Source organism: Anarhichas minor, unplaced genomic scaffold (assembly GCF_050575085.1).
Source record: "Anarhichas minor isolate MPS153535 unplaced genomic scaffold, ASM5057508v1 ptg000031l, whole genome shotgun sequence".
Taxonomy (NCBI): Eukaryota; Metazoa; Chordata; class Actinopteri; order Perciformes; family Anarhichadidae; genus Anarhichas; species Anarhichas minor.
Window position 1 is genome coordinate 1160195 of NW_027466477.1, and position 21033 is coordinate 1181227.

General features: G+C 44.1%; 1 protein-coding gene across 1 annotated transcript in view; it reads left to right on the plus strand.

The window, feature by feature from the left end:
* Positions 1-6953: 6953 nt before the first annotated feature.
* Positions 6954-21033, plus strand: part of fat4 (FAT atypical cadherin 4) — a 98060-nt gene continuing 83980 nt past the window's right edge. Inside the window, exon 1 of the mRNA XM_076105196.1 lies at positions 6954-12790. Within this exon, the coding sequence (XP_075961311.1) occupies positions 7688-12790 (5103 nt within the window). The 5' untranslated portion in view covers positions 6954-7687. The remainder of the gene's footprint in view (positions 12791-21033) is intronic.

Below are 21033 nucleotides of genomic sequence, written 5' to 3' on the forward strand. Positions count from 1 at the left end.
GAACGTACCGAAGGCAAAAAGAAACAGCAACAAGATGATTTAGGCGAACACTGTGTGTTAATGTCCTGTTGGATAGAAGAGACCTGCTGATGAGAACAGCTGATATCACTTGCGCAAGTGCATCATTAATTCTGTTTTATTTACTGGATAATCACTTGAAGATAAGAATTAGCAGTTTATATCTACATTTATATATATATATATTCACATTTTTCTTTTTTCTTGTCGACCACCATGGTTCTACTACTCACTATTTTTACGATGTCCTGTTGTGTGACGAGGTATCTGCCAGCCAATCAGAGATCTTCACATAGTTGATGCTACAGTAATGCTCTTAATATTTTAAAGAAAGCCTTTAAGTGTCGACTTTCTATTCCAGACACAAACGGGCCGCTCATTCTCAGATTTCAGTCTAAATTCGTGTTTCTATAGTCGAGACGAGTGAAGCATACGTACGACTCTCAAACTCCCAATGTTGCGTGACGAGGAAATCTCCACCCAATAAAAAAGGGGGGCTGCTGATTTCACATTTCTCTTGTGTAAATCCTCTGCAGCTCAGGGTGTTTGAAGAGACTCAGGCAAACTCTGAAACCTCGGGACTGTGTTTTGAAAGAGCATCCCCCCCAAAAAAGGGGGGGGGGGGGGGTGTTCTGTGAGAGTGTGAAATTGGATAAAGGGGTCTAATGAACGGCTCCACACTCCCCTCTCTGCAACTTGTCACTGTCCTCCTCACTCCTCAGTGTACAGTTTCATATTAGTTTCAAAGGACTCAAAGAGCACCGTCTTATTCATGTTATTATCTTGAATGAGGATCAACTGCATGAGCAAAGCAACTTGCTACTGCATGATCCCCGTCTGCATCTATGCAGGTCACGTTGTTATTGAAATGACTTCAGTTACTTCTGACTTTCCTCTGTGTGACCTGCGTCAGAGGATGAGTAATATGAAAGCAGCTTCGTCTACTGTTTTCATCTGACATCAGAAAGATATTTAGATTCATTTTTTCATTAAATCAGGCAGATATTAGCCATTTAAAACCTAATTTATATGCTATTTTTTTCAGCGGTTTGTGTTGGTGTAAACCTTCAAATCAACATCTTATTAGGTTTCATAACGTCTTCAGTTTTAATTATGTATTTTTCTGGAACATTCCCGTTTAAATATTTGGCTATATGCCACTGTCCAATTATGCCCAGTTAGTCAAAGGCACAGCAGTGACCGCTTCATCATCACAAAATGTTGTGAAAATAAACAAAACGCGTAATTTGCTAATTAACTGGGCTAATTATTTTCATGACACATGCCATAACATTGTTGACTCACTGAAAAAATAAATAATAACCAGATAATGATATCTCTGTGCCTGTGGCGTAACATCTTGGCATCACTATTTTGGAGGACTTTGTGAGATGAAGAGGCAGAGAGCCGGTCATTCCCCTCTGGACTCCCAGACAAATATTTTGTTTTTTTTTCCAGATTGTCATCAGCATGGTTCTGCTGTAAACAGGCCAGTGTCCTGAGGAATAAACAGTTTTAGGGGGAAAAATGAATTAAAAGAAATAAACATTCTGCTTTGCTCTGCTACTGTGGAGAGTTGATCAACGATGAGTGTTTTAATGATACAACAGTGACTCCTGTGGGTCAGCTGGAGTACTGCATGTAGAGTAACAATGTTTCACCGCATGTATCATTGTTTTTATTTTATCTGCAAATTCGGATTTTTCCATGTCCAGTGTGATGGATGTGCCGTGTGTCACTAGAGGGCTGTCTTCACACTCCTCTACTGAAGGGGGTAAGTTCCTGTTTACCTTAAATATGAGTTTGCGACGTGTACGTACAAGCATAATTTTGTGACATCCAGGCTGGATTGGAAGACGAGAATGGAGATGTTACAGTGAAGTGGATGTCCAGCAGTTGATCTCTATTTGATTAAAAATATCAGATTATTCATAGATTCTGGCTTTTATTAAATGAGGAAGTGAGAGTGAATGTAATTCAAAGATTTTTCTTAACTAAACATGTTAGACACAAATTATTATTTAAATAGTGTATTAAAACAGGGATTTTCAATGAATCCAGGAAATCAAAGGAATAAAGTGTCTGATGTAAAGTGAGTCATTGTTACCTTTACTGAGTCTATTTATAATCATTTTAAGTGTCTTTGTATTCATGTTGTTTTGCTCCTTTCCACAGTCATTGTGAGTCTCTTTGTGTCTCTTTGCAGCTGAATTTCATCTCTCTGTAAATGTTTTGGTCTCTTTGCAGTGTTTTTGTTTTTCTTTGCAGTGTTTTTTATGTATATTTGTGGTCATTTTGAATCTCTTCCTGGTTGGTAAGTCTCTCCGAGTGGCATTTTGTATGTTAAGGCGAGAGGGGCCCCTGACACTTTGGGCTCCTTGGCCTGTGCCCGGTAGGCCTGTTCAGTAATCCATCCATAGCCGCGTCCTAGCAGTGGGTGCCACTAGTATTACGAGGGTTAGAAATGTCTTGTTGTTTACCAATGCTAGAAACACAGTTAGGCAGTTGTGTCCTGGAATAGTTCCTACAACTATTTATTTTTTAGAATAGTTATTAGTGAGGTAGGCCACTAAGTCCTGGCTAATTATCCGCATTTTCAGTTCATCCCAAGGTGTTAGACAGGGTTGAAGTCAGGAGGTTTTACCACACCAAACTGGGAAAACCAGACAATATAACATGTATTTATTTGCCTCAACTGTCACAAAGTGCTGAAAGCTGCGTTAGATCATACGGTACTGGCAGCTTCATCGGTGAGTTAGCTGTGGCTCTGAAGTGCCGGGATCCATCTCATGTCATCACCCCACCCTGTTCCCTTCTGACTCACTCCAGTGAGAAAGTAAACTCAAATACCTCCCGTGCGTTTTATCAAAATATTTGTATTCTGTAAATCTACATTTCAACATGGCTGCAATGTTTGGCCCTCCACCCCGAAATGAATGACTGTTTGGTTTGTTTGGCAAATGCCGGCGCAGGCGATATGTCATGCAACGCCCGTGTAACGTACCCAACGATGGAGTTCGCTGATTGATATTTATTTCCTCTGTGCCGAGATTTTCTCAGCGTGAGCAGACGAGGGAGATGGAAACTGGGAGACGGTCGGGCGCGCTAGGAAACAGCAGGCCCTCACATTAGACTCGGCTACAAGGGGTCGCTGGGAAAACTGCAGCAGAAAAGTAGGACGACAATTTAAAAATCCAGAAGCATGTTAAACAAATACAGACATGCAATAGATCCACTGTCAGCGTTAAGGCTTGGCTTTTCACACACTCGTTATGAGAAAGGAGTGTTGTTTTGCTGGCTCTCACTTGCCCGAGCCATACAATAACCTTTTTGTAGCTCGCTTTTTAAAAGCCTATTCAGCTAAACTCCTGTTGCCTGAGACTGAAACCAACGACCTGCTTGTAAAAAAAAAAGAAAAGTACCAATTTACCCTCCTCGACAGTGTTTCTCCACGACTCCTGGGGGACGAGACGGGACTGACCCTGAGAGCTGCTCTCAAGAGTTTCAGAATGAACAGACGACGGTTAGCGTCTCGTTATCGGCCCTCGTTTTTAATTTGACTCAAGTTCAAGTTCAACCCTGATTGTGCTTCTATGCGTCACTTCATTCAGGTCAGATCTCATTTCCTCCCACTTCACAAAAGACGAGTACGGTGCACGAATGGCTGCTTTGGATTACTGCAGCCCTTCATCTTCTCATTGACTCCTGCATTTGATCTTTATGGCCGAGCTTTGACTTTACAATATGTTGATGGGTTTTATGAGAGTAGGCACTGTATCGAGCGCTGAGGAAACAGCCTTTGATGGTCTGAACTAAACTTATTTCACATTTCTATCTGACATCTGTCTGCCTGGCCCGCGTTTGGTTATCAACAGAGCCAAAGATCATTTAAACTCACTTTCATTTTAACATCCTCATAAACTTGTTTTGCATGCAGCTCTCTGCATGGCCTCGGGGAAAGTCATTTTCCAGACAAAAAATGACTCACAACAAAACCACTCAGATGGTGCATGAGTGATTTACAAGACAGTGTCCTGGTGTTTCATGCAGCACTGACTCTAAACTGAAAGCACCCCTATTTAAAAGTAAACATTCAACCATTTTATCAGTTGGAATCACAAGATTTTGCCTGTACTACATGTATTTGGGAGTGACAGGACGAGATTCATGAGTGGGCAGCTGCTGCTCAGGTATTTGAGGAAGTCGACCATTTATTGGTGAATTTATAGTTCGATCCCTGCTCGTCCTGTCCTGTACACATGTTGAACTGTTCTTGAGCAAGACACTGCTCAAGACACTCTAAAATTGCTCCTCATGTGTTAATGCAGAAAAGAGATTTCATCTCAATAAGAATAAATCAATCGGAAATGTAAAACATTTACTTTGAAGCTGGGAAGATATGAGATAGGAGATATTGTGTTGACATGTCAGCCAGATGTTGGCATAAAGGGAAAATCATATAAATGAAATATGAGTAGAACGGACAGTCAAAACTACATAGCAGGATGGTCAGAGCGGCGGCCATTTTTATTTGTGACTCACCAAAGTAAACGGACTCACTGAGGTGAGGTTTTGAGGACACGACTGACCCACTGATTCACTGACAGACTGACTTTGTCAGTGAATTCTGTGAGAGAAAATAAGGCTTAGCTATTACAGCAGGGTAAAAAAAATGTATATACAGACTTTGATTTTCGTTTTGCTGCTGTATTTGCATGTGTTTTTAATGTCGGTGCAGCCCATCGGATCAACATCTCCATGTAAAAATGAATGCTCGGTTCGGCAACAACACAACTTGATATTTCTATCAAAAGCATCCTGAGAGCTCCTGGCTTAGCCGGTGTAATCAGGTTAGCGGAACGTCTCCTGGCGGGGAAGTAATCTACTTTGATGCTCTGTCTGCAACCAAAACATTGAATGTGTGTCATGCTACCGACCAGTCCAGCCCACTCTGTAATTCAATTACACCAGTTGACTCATGTGCTACTTAACGTCCAGGCAGCGGACGGCCTGATTACGGAAGCCACAAATTGTCAAATACCAAACCCTGAGTAAACATTTACGTCCCTCTAAACTACGAGGGTTGTAATTATCCTCCGTAATGTTATTTCACAGGACAGATGAAGTGGAGCGCAGGAGTTCTCTTCCCAGATCCTCTACGTAGGATTCAAACAGCTCCTCCCACTGCAATTAGACTTTTCAATGAACTCATTTCAACTGGGCCTGTTTGTTGAAATATGTTTCTGGAAATGATTAATGCCTTGAATTCCACATGATGTCTTTACCCACATTGTAATTAGTGAAGGTAGTGCAATTAATGACCACGTGCAAGCACTTCATTCGGACGTCTTTTGTGGTAAAGTGATTTAAGATAGTACTACAGTAGTATTATTAGTATCTGCCTTATTTCTACTAACTGTCTTTACTCCATAGAACTGCGATGTGAACACTGCTGGAAAAGTCATGCAGACTGAATATGAAGCCATATTGCTAAAATGGCAATATTCTAACTGAATGAAATAATATGCAGATGTGAAAATGATCTGCTCATCTAGCAGAAATGGGAAATATTTATGCAACTTAATTTGAGGTAAGTTTCAAGGTTTGCATGACTAGACTCATTTTAGGAAGTTACAGTGTTCGTCACTTTAGAGAGCTTTGTAGAGCTAGAATAGCAGACGTACACAACAGAAAACTAAATCTGAGAATAGCATTTAGAATTGTCCAAATACAGGGTTTTTTTACCAATACATACAATTTTATATATATATATTAACCCTGTATCTATTTTCTTTGAAATAACAGTGTTGTGTATTTAAATTTCACTTTACACTTTCATATATATATATATATATATATTTACATTTAATCTGTGGTTTTCATAGAACAGTAAAAAACAGATACGATGTTTTATTCAACAGCATTTCATGTTGATTCACCAAGTTGAGGATTTGATGCTCCTACAGAGGAAACAGCGATACTCCCCTGAACATAAAGGGAGATCCGGTTGTATCAGTATTTTCTAATTTGCAGGGCGAGGATCTGTTCTACTTAGTGTCAGTTGTAGTTTAGGAACTTTAGAAACAACTACATTCATGTGCCGATACGTTTGTAGTAAAATAATGATCGGATCAGATTGTTGCTACGGCTCAGCTCACCTTTCATCACATGCAGGACGAACTAATACTTTTGCATGAGTATAATTTTACATCCAAAAACTTCTACCAGAAAGATCTACTCTTAATCGTTACATGGCTAGTATTTTCTAATAACTTTGTGTTTCCATACGTTTTAACATGTTGTTCAAACGTGACTAAAGACAAAAAAACCTGCTGAACACAACACCAAAGTTATCAAATGTTTAAATGTTTGCCTCCTGCTCTTCAGAAAGTTTTACTGAAATCTATTTTGGCTGGAAGTACCATCATTTGGCCGGTAGATGGAGCTACTTACCCATAAAATGAAGCTTCCTGCACCTTCGATTATATGCAAATATCTCAATGGCAATTATGAGTTCTGGAAATTACACTTAACATTGAGCTTTATTAGACACCTACCTTAATTGAGAAATATATATACATATTTTAATAACATTTGTCTCCAAAATAACTGAAGAGACCACATTCCATAAATCCATAAATTTCAGTGTACAATCTACAATGCAAATAATTTAAATTACCCAACACAATTAGACCATTATATTGAAATACTGGGTTGCTGTTACAGAAAATTGTAATAAACATAATTATGTTTATTGAATCATATGATCATATTTCAATGGTTTCATTATAGTACTACTAATGACACTCCAAACATGACTTTTTGCTCCTCACATTTGATTTTAAAGCAACTATACACATTTAATGTCTTTAGATCACCTCCTATTATTCCAAGTATTTAAAAATATATGTTAATTGCGAGCATGGTTTCTGTCATAGGATGTGTGTTTCTGTTTTCGTATCCTGAGCCCATTAATCGTTTGAACACACATTAAGTTAATCTGTTAGTGGAGTAATTAAGAGCGCTCTGGGCATCGTTACCTGTCTCTTTTGATTGACATCCTCTCTAGCACAATATAGAGAAGGGGGGGGGCAGTGTGAGGGCGGGCAGGAGCACCGGCATCCAATGGGATCAGTGATGGGAGGGAGTTTGTGGAACTCCAGCTTTGTCCTAACTTACAGGGACTCCTGCGCACAATATGACTGAAGCACCGTTATTCCACGGGACGGTGCGCATAGGCTCAGCCGCCTGCTCGCTCTCAACGTCGCTCACTCGCGCGCTAACTTTGGATAAACTTTTTTTTATTTTTATTTTGTTCACGCATCTTCCAGGAGTGAGGACGTTTTGTTTTATCTTTCAAAGGATTGCCAGTTTCCTGCCTGTTTTTTTGCTTTTTGCGGAGTTGAATTGAAACTTTCCAGATCTGCAGGACTCATTCTCTCCATTCAAGGAGGATTTTGTTGCATCGAAACGCTGCGCAGGATACAGAATAACACTTGTGGAGTACTTTGGGACAGTATATCTGTGGAAAGGGTCGCTGCTGGGTTTTACCATTGAGTTGTTTTTTTTATTCCCTGCACATCTGCTGGAATACAATGCTTTAGTGAGTGAAGTGGATGCATCATAGGCATGGACTCTGTCTGAGAAAGGGGGGACCGGCTGACTGACCATGGCGCTCACAGGTAGGGGCTTGGGCCGGTTTCATTTGATTTTACTGGCGCTGTGGACTCTGTCGCGGTACTCAGCATCCAGCCAAGTCCGTCAAGAGTTCCAGGTCCTGGAGGAGCAGCCCGTCGGCTCCTACGTGGGCACGATAGAGACCAAGCCCAGCTTCGCGTACCGCTTCAGCGAGAGCCACAAACTTTTTGCAATTAACGGCACCACCGGAGTCATTTACACCTCCTCGGTGATTGACAGGGAGCTCTTGCAGAGTGATGTCATCAACGTCGTGGTGCTGTCCAGCCAGCCCACGTACCCCACCGAGGTCCGGATAGTGGTTTTGGATATTAACGATAACTCTCCGGTGTTTCCAGACACGTCGATTGTCGTTTCCTTCAAGGAGGACGCCAGCAGCGGCCGGCAAGTGATTCTGGACACCGCCACGGACTCTGACATTGGAAGTAACGGAGTTGATCACACCACGTACAGAATAGTGAAAGGCAACGAGCAGAGGAAATTCCGCCTGGATATTACAGTCAATCCTAGTGGAGAGGGGGCATTCTTGCACCTCGTCTCGACTGGAGGCTTGGACAGGGAAGTCACTCCCTTCTACCAGCTCCTGGTGGAAGTGGAGGACAAAGGAGACCCGAAAAAGTTTGGTTACCTGCAAGTGAACGTCACTATTCAAGACATAAATGACAACCCCCCTATTTTTGATCAAGACCAATATCAAAACAGTGTTTGTGAGGACGCAGCAGTGGGCTCTAGTATTCTGCAGATTACAGCATCAGATCAGGATGAGGGAGCCAATGCTGAGATCAGGTATTTTTTAGATGAGGGAACACCTTTCCAAATTGACCCCAAAGCCGGTACTATTATTATAAAAGAGGGTTTGAATTATGAGAGTAAGAAAGAGTACTCCCTGACTATTCATGCAGTAGACAACGGGGTGCCCTCCCTGTCAGGCAGAACAGAAGCCACGGTCAAACTTTTAGATGTGAATGATAACGACCCGGTAGTGAAGTTCAGGTATTTCCCCACGACCTCTAAATTTGCCTCCGTCGATGAAAACGCACAGATTGGCACAGTCGTGGCTTTGCTGACTGTTTCAGATTCGGACTCCCCCACAGCTAACGGCAACATATCAGTTTCAATCTTAGGGGGCAACGAGCAGAGGCACTTTGAAGTGCACACGTCCCCCGTGCCCAATTTAAGTCTGATTAAAGTGGCTAGTGTGTTGGACAGAGAGAGAATTTCCTCATACAACCTGACTGTGTCGGTGTCGGACAACGGCACGCCTGTTGCGAGGTCCTCCTTCGCCAGTCTGGTTATTTTTGTGAATGATATCAACGATCACCCACCCATATTCCAGCAGACACTGTACAGGGTAGATATCAGTGAAGACATACCAAAAGGCAGCTACATTAAAGGGGTTTCTGCTACAGACGGTGACTCTGGGCAGAATGCCAACCTGCGCTACTCCCTGGTGTCTGGAAACGCTTTGGGCTGGTTCTCCATCAGTGAAAACAGTGGTCTGGTGACCAGCGCCGCTTCGCTGGATAGGGAGATAGCGTCTGAAATTGTGCTTAACATTAGTGCCAAAGACCAGGGGCTGCAGCCCAAGATGTCTTACACTAAACTAATAGTTAACATCACTGATGTGAACGACCAAGTGCCCACATTTACGCAGAGCACGTATCATGTTTCGCTGGTGGAGCATGCTCCTGCCGGCACTGAGCTGCTGGTGCTGTCGGCCTCAGACGACGACGTCGGGGCCAATGGAACTGTCCGGTTCTCATTTGATGCCGAGACTCCAACCAGTGTCCAGGAGCTGTTTCGCCTGGATGCCTCGTCAGGGCGATTAAGCACGGCCGCGGAGCTAGACAGGGAGAACCAGGCCTCCTACTTACTTCACATCCAGGCAGCAGACGCGGGCAGCCCCCCTTTGCACTCTGTAGGGAAAGTCAACATCACCCTGAGGGATATTAATGACAATAGGCCGGTTTTCTACCCAGTGCAGTATTTTGCCAACGTGAAAGAGAACGAGCCCTCAGGCTCTTATGTAACCACCGTTTCAGCCACAGACCCCGATTTAGGCCGAAATGGCACGCTCAAATATATAATTACAGCTGGGGATGCTTCCAAATTCCGCATTAATAGCAACACAGGGAAAATTACCACGCTTGTGCCCCTAGATAGAGAGGAGAAGACTGCTTACCAGCTGCAGGTGACAGCGGCAGATGGTGGCGGCCTGCGCTCACACACCCAGGCCATAGTGACTGTAACTGTCATTGACACACAGGATAACCCCCCAGTCTTCAGCCAGGAAGTGTACAGTTTTGTCATGTTTGAAAACGTGGGCATCGGGACAGTTATAGGGACCGTGTCAGCCACTACTGTAGATCTGAACACAAACATTTCATATCTGATCACCTCAGGCGACCAGAGGGGGCTTTTTTTGGTGAACAGCGCAGGTCAGATCACAGCATCGAGCCAGATAGACAGAGAGGAGCAGGGCTTCTATCAGCTGAAGGTTGTAGCGAGAGCTGGGGAGATCACAGGAGAGGCCTCGGTTAACATCACGGTGAAGGATTTAAATGACAATGCCCCTCGTTTTTTTCACGCTGTGGAGCATGTGAGTGCAGTGGAAAACTGGAGCACAGGTCACGTTATATTCCAGGCCAAAGCATCTGATCCTGATGAAGGCACAAACGGCGCGGTAGTTTACAATCTCAAACAGAACCCCAAAGGCATGTTTCACATTCATGAGAAGCACGGACTCATCACGCTGACCGGGCCGCTGGAGGTCACCACGAGCTCTTACGAGGTCGAGGTCATCGCATCAGACATGGGGGTCCCCCAGCACACCTCCAGCCTCATCCTCATCGTCAGCGTTTACGACGTCAACGACAACTCGCCAGTGTTTGACCAGCTTTCGTATGAGGTCATCATCCTGGAGTCTGAGCCTGTCAACAGCCGCTTTTTCAAAGTGGAGGCCACCGACAAAGACTCTGGTCTCAATGGGGAGATTATGTATGACATCGCCGGTGGCAACACAGGCGATCTGTTTGGTATTTTTCCAGATGGGCAGCTGTACATCAAAGCAGAGCTGGACCGGGAGATACAAGACAGATATAACTTAGTGGTTGTGGCCAAAGACCGGGCTGTGGAGCCGCTAAGTGCCACCGTCAATGTCAGCGTGATTCTAGATGACGTAAACGACAACCGTCCCCTCTTTAACAGCACCAATTATGTGTTTCATTTTGAGGAAGAGCAGAAGAGGGGGTCGCTGGCTGGCCATGTTTTTGCCGAGGATAAGGACTTTGGCCCAAACAGCGAGGTGAGATACACATTTGAGACTCCGCAGCCCAACTTTGAGCTGAACGCCATCACGGGGGAGTTGACCAGCACGCTGCAGTTTGATCGCGAGACGCTCATGAGACAAAGAGGCGCCGCCGTGTTCAGCTTCGTGGTCGTCTCGTCGGACCAGGGTCTCCCCAAGCCCCTCAGAGACCAGGCCAAAGTACAAGTATACATTCAAGACATCAACGACAACCCTCCTAAATTCACTAAAGACATTTACCAGGCCTCCATCTCAGAGTCGGCTCAAAACCTGACTCAACTGCTGCGGGTCTCCGCCTCCGATGTGGATGAGAACAAAAACGGACTGGTTCATTATCACATCTCCGAGGGCAACGAGGAAGGACAGTTCACTATTGATAGCAGCTCTGGACAAATTACTTTAGTAGGAAAACTGGACTATGAATCTACATCCTCCTATTCATTAAAAATCATAGCTGTTGATGCTGGAGCTGTGCCCCTGTCCTCCTCCTGTATGCTTAGCATCAGCATCCTGGATGAGAATGACAACTCCCCCTCCTTCCCTAAATCCTCACTGTCTGTGGACGTCCTGGAGAACATGAGGATAGGGGAGCTGGTGGCCTCGGTGACCGCCACTGATGCAGATTCTGGTCAGAACGCCGACATAACATACAGCATCACAGCCACAAACAACCACGGCACTTTCAGCATCAGCCCTAACACCGGCAGCATCTTTTTGGTTAAAAATCTGGACTTTGAAACTCAGTCACTTTACAAACTCAACATCACCGCAAAGGACAACGGCAGACCACCCCGCTCCTTATCCGTTCCTGTGGTCATTCATGTCAGGGATTTTAACGACAACCCTCCCATATTTACCCCTGGTGACATTTTCAAATCCATCTCTGAAAATCTTCCCCTCTCAGCTTCAGTCATGACCATTACAGCTCACGACACAGATGCAGACATAAACGGGGAGCTGGAGTACGCCATTGTTCAACAGATTCCCCGGGGAGGCCACTTCAGCATTGATTCAAGCACCGGGCTCATATACACCAGCAAGGAAATCGACAGGGAGTTTTCAAATCTGTTCGAGCTGACAGTCAAAGCCACTGACCAGGCAGTTCCAGTTGAATTCCGCCGCTTTGCACTGAAAAATGTCACAATTTGGATCACAGACTTAAATGATAATGTCCCCACTTTCATGACCCAGAATGCCCTCGTGGCTGAGCCCAACATAGTCATGGGCTCCATCCTGACAACAGTGTTGGCCTTTGACCCCGATGAGGGGGCAAACGGAGAAGTGGAGTACGAGCTTGTGGAAGGAGACTCTGACACTTTCATCATGGACAGATACAGCGGAGATATTCGTCTGGCCTCCCAGCTGGTACAGTCCCGACTCATGTACACGCTCACCGTGTCAGCCACCGACCACGGTGGCAGCCGCAAGACCTCCAGAACTGAGCTCATCATTATCCTCCAAGGGTTGGATGGGCCCGTTTTCTCCCAGCCGAAGTACATCACTATCCTCAAAGAGGGCCAGCCGCCGGGCACCAACGTCATCTCTCTGGATGCCTCAAGCCCGCGGGGCTCAGCCACCAAAGTGGAGTATTACATCGTGGCTGTTCGCAGTGGCGGAAAAGCCGTGGGACGCCTTTTCACCATCGGCCGGCACACTGGAGTGATACAGACGGCTGCAGAGCTGGACCGAGAACAAGGCTCCGACCTCTACCTGGTGGATGTGTACGCCATCGAGACGGACGCCAGCCAGCCCAGAACACAGCGTGCTGAGGTGAGTACAGTGCTGACTTTTCTATTCTCTAAAGGTACTCGAAAGCCACATTGTATTTAGCTATATTGGTCTATTTGATCTGTTTGGCAGGGAGAGGGCATGAACTCACCCACTGGCATTTATAAGAGACATTTGGATGGAATAAGTATAATGAGATCAAGGTTTGGACTGGGGGGAAGAAAAAGGGGAGTGAGGCTGTCCAAGTCACACATAAAACAGAGACACCTATTGCATTTATCTGTGTATTAATTAAATTCCTTTTTTTACGCATGGTTCTGCCTTATATTAAATCACAGTTTTCTTAGACATGAGTAAGAAGGCCTTTGTTGGCAAGATAACTTTATTGTTCCCGTTTCCAAAAACACACTAGCCATACAATTCATCTTGAATGTGCCTCCTCTAATATTTGAGCAGTCTTGGAAAGGGAAATGAGTGTTGCATGTCGTCTGCACAAGCTCCTCTCCTGCTGCTATTGTAAACTGAAATATTCTTATCAGCGGATATGAACCGCACAAATCAAAAAAAAGGACCACATTTTAATTTCCCCACTGTAGACGTAAATCATTCAGGGCTGCTGTTTCAGGTTCAAGGCCCCTTGATGGTTTCCCCAGTTTCTCAAGTTGGAGAGTAATTCATAAGGTCTTCCTGTGCAGGTATGCATCATCAGTGCCAGTATTACTTTGAGCCCTTGAGCCTGAGGCTGTTTTGACACTGGGGTGGTCTTGGGGTCCCTTTTTGTACCACAGGGAACTGCTCCACAGGCAATAAGTGACCATTCAAATTGGGTGACCTCTTAAGACTCTGTGAAAAGACGCCGAGGGCAGAGTCAGTGAAACTTAAGCTGTCCACTGAGTTTGAATTATGCGATGCACCTTTTTTCAGGCTTTCCCTACAGAAAGAGGGAGTTATATTCTCTGAAGTGTAATGCAGGAACCCTAAACCCACATTCGGGTGGCTAAGGCCGCCAGTCAAATGAAAAACAAATGTGAGTCTATATATATGTTTTGTAAATTTTAACCAGGACTTGAAATGCCATATTATTACTTGCTGGTCGCACACACGCTGCATATAAAATAGACTTCCCAGAGCAAAAACAAAAAGGTGTAAGCGTCTTCTTCTCTTGAGAAATGTGTTTTGTGTTACCGCATTTCCAAAATGCCTGATGTGAAATGATTTAAGCGGAATGTCTTTGACAGTCGTTATTGATGCCTTCTCGACCACTGCGAGTGTTGAAACTGAAATATAATACAGCAATCAGTTATTTGGAGACATACTCAACACGTTATTGAAATCAAGGATTACTTGGCAAAATCGTGTTAGCTAAGTTAACTTAAAGTTTTGCACGGGCCAAATGGGAATATCAAATGCTCTCTCACTTTGCCTGCAACGAAGATGACAATCTGCTTCCCTGCAGACTCTACTGTCGGGCTAATGAGAGAATATAGCGCTTCAGTGCTCGCTTTCCCAAACATTAAACTCTAGATTGGTTTCATGCTAGGCTTGAACTTTCTCACCCCGTGGAGAAATGACTTTACCATACCACCTGGCTGAGGAGTCAGTCTCTCCAGTTTGAGAAGCGTGAGATCTAATAACTTGGAGGAATTCAAATGACCTTCCACATTTGGAAATGTGGGCCGGTTTTGTGCTGAAATGCGACAGTCTTTACAGCCGTAGTTTTATTAGCAAAATGCACAGGTCATATTCATACTATTTGTATCTCCTCAGTCAACAGGATCTCAAAGGACCGTGTGGTACAATAGTGTAAACCTTCAGACTTAGACTAATGTTTTTCCAGTGCAGTGTTTATACACCAGATACCCGGTAGCAACTGGGGGATTATTTCCAACCCTGGGGTTGTGACCCTTTCACATTCTCCATTTCCCATTCTCCCCATTGATTGCATGCATGAGGGAAAGCTGGCATTTTTTCCCTCTCCTATGTACCATGTGTGCTGTTTTGGAAATACTTAAACAAAGAGAATTTGGCTGGACATGTGTTATCGACGGTCGTGATCTTAAACAACTCAGGGCCGTGAAGTGGAAAGAGGTTGTTTCTTTTTCTGACCTTCTTGGCATCTTAGAAAGTTTCATTGTCAGTGATTGTTGATTAGATCTGTCGTTGCATGACCGATGGGACTTTAGTCTCACATCTGGGTCACGTATGATGTGCACTGGGCATTTCTTTTAGTCAGCCAGTTTTTGTGAAATGCTTAACAGAAATTTTAATGATCATATTTAGTTGTTTTACTTCAGCAGCTTCTAAGTGTCTTGGAATGTCATGGAAATGACTTCATCATCCAGAAATCTTTGTGTTTCTTCCTCTTAAAGCTGGTACAATTAACAGTTATGAGAGAAAATCTCTTGGCAGCCGAATCATCCATTGTTGGTGAATCCAGATTCCATTCGGAGTTCAGGAGGATGTTTTTTTAAATTTCACTCCAAGTTTTGATTCATCACATCCTGCAATGTCCTTGTTTGGAGTTGGAAACCTTTCCCCCCATAACTCAAGGATCTATTCCACTTTTGGCCTCAACGTAATCAGTGATGTGACAGCCGGCGTTTCCCATCAGCTGTTGAAGACAAAACACCTGCATATCGCTGATTGGGCTTTTTAAAATGTTTATATGTTTGTTTCCAAGAAGAATGATCTTTGCTGATGTTACTAGAAAGACAAGACACCAGAAGGCACTTAGAGAAGAAGTATGTTCATTGAGTAAATTATTGTCCATTTAGAGTCAGATAGACCATAAAGCAGGGTATGCATTAGGGCGGGGCTACCTTGTGATTGACAGGTTGCTATCACGGCGTTGTCCGGTCTGAGAGTTGTCCACGTTTTCATCTGACATCTTAAACCCTTTTTCAGTGTATTTTCAGTTCGTGAAAGGTAATTTTAACATTTTGGCCGCCTAAAATCCGCGTTCGGTAGAACTTAGCTCCATCCTCTCGTGTCACTTCTGGTTGTAAAACACCAAACTCGAGGCTTCAAAACGGTAGTCCACAAACAATGACTTCGAGGTGGCTATGTCCCCTTCAGTCTATGCTGAAAACGTGGTGGTGTACTCCTTTAAAGAAAGAAATGTAATCATTGGAAAAAAATCACATAGAATAAATACTCTTTCCCTTCATCTGCCACCTCACATTCAACCCCTCCAGCCCCTCCAGACCAGACTGCTACAACTGTTTTCTTAGACTCACTGTGAATCAAAATGAAGTGTTGTTTTTTCGGAGAGGCCCGCAAGTGCCACATCAGTCCTTGCCTCCTCCTCTTAAAGGCATTGTTCTCCCCAGAAAGTAAACACAGTCGGAGTGTTCAACAGGCCTTCCTTTGTTTTGCCATCGCAGATAAAGTGTTGCACTGCCCCGGCCGCGGATCGGGAGGCTTTTGTTATTTTTTTGGTCTGTGCCAGCGTCTTGCCTTGGCAGATTTAGGAGTGTGTATGGATGCCCCTGTCAGCCAGCTTTCCTCCCCTCCCATCACCAGTGAGAGACGTACGGTAGAGCTGCTTGTGAGTATGAAGAAAGAAAAGGGTTTGGGAGGGTTCTGGACATGTCAGACGGTGTTATTGGGAGTTGTGGGAATGAAGGAAAAGGAGGGGCGGAGGGAGACAGTTTTAGGAGGGTCCTGCAAGGGTCAGACACAGCCGGCGTTGCAAGGAATCCTGGGAAGGAAGAAGCAAGGGCCAGGGCTCTTGATCATGTCCCGAGGCAGGTGGGAGCGCTGTATCTGCCTGTCGTGTGCTTTTTGGACATCACAGTCAGGGAACGCATGATGACTGAGGCCGATATAGAAATAAGCGTTGCTATGCATGGCTTCAGCTCTGTTACATACACTCCCCTCTTAGTTAAGTTGTATATCTCTCTGTCTTTGCATCTCTTTTGTGTCTGCCTGCCTGCTTTGTGTCTGTGGGAATCTGTTTGTGTCTCTCTCTCTGTGTTGTGGATCAGTCTGATTCATAAATCTTGTTGGCGACGAACTTCAAAGTCTGCTTTTCTTTCTGCCTCTCTTTCATTCCCTCTTTTGCTCTCCCCGTGTTTGTGTGATGCTGAACCTCATCCAACATGAAGGGAAATGTGATTCGGACATCAGAGGCGGTATCGGAGCTTTAGAGAAGATGGAGGGCAGGGCGAGATAAAACGCCAGCCAGGTCAACGAGGCAGGGAGGAGAAGGTCATGCGCGGCCGGACAATACGATACGGATGCTGGTTTCTGTGTTGTGTGTGTGTGTGTGTGAGAGACAGTATTAATACAAATTGAAATATTGATGAGTACAGTTCCCAGAGAAAGGTCGAACAGTGATACTGATAGCCCTCTAAGTGCAGCATTTACTGTTCTTTGTCGAATCAAACTGAACACAAAAGAAACGCTTTGATTCATACACAAGCTTAGTATTAAAATGTAATGTTCCTCCGAAGGGACATTATACAACAACTGGAAGAGGAACGATGCAGAACAAACGGCCTCCTCGTGTATTGTAATTCATGGTCTAATTGTGATTTTTTTTTTTTTTGTGCGTGTGTCTCAGTAAGTGTGCTCATGTGCTTGAGAAAGGATGGTAACAATCCAGTCCGACCGTGACCAGGGTAATAATTCACCCAGTAATCCGTCTGGACACGCCTTTTGGAAATGGTCATCGAGGAGGTGAGCATCTGCTCGGCCCTCCTGGTAGGTGGTCGATCCGGGTGAACCTGCAGGTGAGCGCAGGTTGTCCCAGAGCGGCCGTCCGTTTTTACGAGACAATCGCCATAAAAGTTGGATAAACATTCGCTCATGCATAGATGCGTGCAAGCAAATGCTGCCAAATACACACACACACACACACACACACACACACTGACTACAAGTTCAAACTTCCTCTCAAGTGCAGGAAGACTGTAAATGGTATTCACAGTCAAAATAATTCAGTTTCATTTAGATTATTATGATTATGTTACTGTCAAATATGATCATTGGGATACTTTGTGACTGCTTTTCTGCAGATTCAAACTGAGCCTTAATGACTTTTTTTTTTGCACAATACCGTTTGTTAGTGTTTGTCTTGTTCCATTTATTTTGTGGAACAGTGTAACTCTCTTTGGAAACGTTACGGCTGCTCTCCAGCTCATTTGCCCACTTCAGATGAACATTAAAGTTGCGCTTCTTTCGGTTTTTTCTGTCGAGCTCTTGTAGCTTTAAGTCTCTAAAGTTTTAACCGTAGTTGTTTCACATTTCACCATGTTTGCTTTTGTTTTTCTCATCAGAAAGCAGCGACTGGCACAGCTCACAGTACACATTTGTCAAACTCTGGGGGCTGAAAGGTCGGGAGCAGGGTCGTATTGTTCCGCCGTGCCATGTTCTTTAAAGTTAAGCCAAGTGTCACGCTAGAAGTGAAAGAGCAAAACTAACTTTTTTTTGGCCACAAGCCACAATGGCTGTTCAGTCAGTTTTGGTATTTCACAAACCAGGCCGAGCTTCAGAAGAGATTAAGATCTTTGTACATGGCTGGTTACCTGCTCAAGTGACTGAGGAGTCACATTCATTGTCCATGACATTGGATCACGGCTCAGGCTGGGTATATACAATGAATGAATTTCGATACTGATACTAAAATGTATATTTCTCATATTTGTTGATATATAAATTATATTTAGTTGGATACCTTCATTTGTGGTGGCTAACCTTTTTTTGGCTTTTGACTATTTATTATAAACGTATCTAGGTTGACTAAATAATACCTGCGGTCGCCTGGGTGAGAGTCCTGTGTTTGTTTGACCCGTCCACCACCTCTCCCACCTGCCCTTATCTTGCTTGATATACTCGTTATTGAACTACGTAACTTTCATTAACGGTCACTCGATATACTGAGTCACATGCTCTGACCGAATCCAAAAACATCCACATTTTGGTTTGCAGAAACGTACAATGGCAACTTTTTTTTTTCTTCTGCCAACTGGGCTGGCAAGTGGCAAAATAAATAAATAACAAAGATTACACTTGATGCAAAGAGAAACTTGGGGGTCCCGGGAATGTTTTTTTTAACTCTTGTATAACTCTTGTATGTTAGTCATCTAGTGACACTAGTCGTGACCTCTCGTGGGGATCACAACCCCCTGATTGGAAGTTCTCTATCAACAAGCAGTGACAAAGACTTTTCTTTCTTTCCCATGTTCAACACACCAGATCTGGAATCAGTAAAAATCCAGATATTGTTAGATCTAGTAAAAGTAAACTAAAGTAAAAGCGCACAAAATTACCTTTTGAGATATAACTCTTATTGTCTCGACTTTGTAGCACTCATTGTATTGTCTTCTGTGGCAAAGTGAATTGTCTTGGTATGGTAACTCCACCCTGCTGCTACTCTAAACAGGTTGAAACAGAAATTATTTACACACTATTTTTAAACTCGGTTTACCGCTAAATTATGTTTATAAAGGGAATGTGCATGTATATTAAAAGAAAAGTCTTTCAGCTCCGCGGTTAACTGTCCGCAGTCTTTCTTTCTTTCATTTTTTTGCCCCCCTTCTGCCTCATGCAAAGTCAATGCAAGACCATGGGTTAGAATAATAAATGAATGCGGCCAGAGCTGTGCATGCTCCGCAGAGTTTTGCATCATCGGGTTTATTTTCACATCAGAGATACATTTCTCTTGTTCTGTGACTTTGATTGTCATGCCTCATTTGGGAGGGGTCATTCCTCCGACTTAAACGCACATGCTCGGACCAAATGTGCGACTGAAATAGTATTAATCTCCGCCGGGAATGCCTTTTCTCCTTTGGTACCGCAGATCAAAATGGCGTGATCAAAATGGAGCCGTTTTACCGTGTTGTACCGGCAGGGAGGGATTTCTTCAAGTGCAATTAGACCGGTCCATCAGAAGCTGTGATCTAAAGTTTCCAAGCTTTATAGTCTCTCAACCGCAGCAAGGTTGATTGGGAGCAGTTGAAGTGGGAATGATCAGGTATAGCTATGATTTGGGTCGTACATTTTCCCCGAGCAAGAGCTACGCAGGGAAATAAATCCTGAGTATGACTACATCCCAGAGATTTCTTCATCACTTTTCTCTGCGCTGCTCTGACTGTGAAGGGACCATAAAATATGCCCAAGTCTGTCCAGCTTTGAGAAGAGAAAAAAAGAAAAGAAAATGTTCCACTACTTTCACTTGTAAAACGAAGGGAGGTAGAGAGAAAGGAGGGAGAGTGGAGGGTTGATTTTGGCACATGCTCTCGGCGGTAATAATGGATCCCAGCTACAGAATGATTTGTTCTTCCACGTGACTTACCGAGCTCTCTAGCATCAACAAACACTCCAACACATCCACATGCAGGAATACACACAGCCCATTTCCATTGTTTTCAGAGCTCGGGCTTCGCCGTGCTGCCTCGTTGACCTGTCTCTCTCCTCTGTCTATCTGCTTTCTGTCTTTTAAAAAAAGAACAAAAGGAACTCCTGCTCTTTTGCACATCTCACTTCCCGCTGGCCGTCCATCAACGGGCACCGTCAAGGTGACATTTAGTGCGGTCGCCTCCTTCGCAGATCCTCCCTCCTACAGGGACATCCAACAAGAAGGGGAGAGAGAGAGGGTGTGCAGTTTCTGCATCGTGTGCAGAGTTCTCATGTGCATGCACGCACACACACACACACACAGAAACGCGCACACACACCTCATCTGGTAAGACGAGCGACCCCGTGACAGGAAGGGGTATCTCCCACAGCCCTGACGGACAATTTAGGAGCTAGATGGGAGATGGAGGGAGGAAAAAGAAGGAGGGAAGGAAAAGGGGGGAGGGCTGGAGCAGGGCTTTAGTGTCAGAGGCAGGAGACAAGCAAAGATAGACTGGCACCAGCGAGCGAGAGCCCGTGTTATTGTTATCTCCCCTCTTATTTTATGAGTTTTCCATCAGGGGATCCACTGCAGCTCCCGCTCTGTGCGCAGCACACGCTCTCACTTTATTAAGAGGTTAACCATATTGTGATTCAGCATTTGTACCGAGCTTATTTTTTCTTTAATTGTTCTAGTTGTGTTGTTGTGATTGTTGCTTTTCAAGCTTTCAAAATCTTTTCCTCGCTTGCTCCGCTGTGAAGGTCCTAACTCAGAAAAATAGAATGAGCCAAGTCACAGTCGGTTCGCAGCTGCTTTCAATTTTGGAATTGAAATATTTCTGCTTTCAAAATGTCCCAGCGTGACTTTTCCGGCACTCGATTTCTGTGCAAGTTGTTGGATTTTTAAAATCATGCGAGAGTGTTGGTCATAATTATGTTCATGCTCT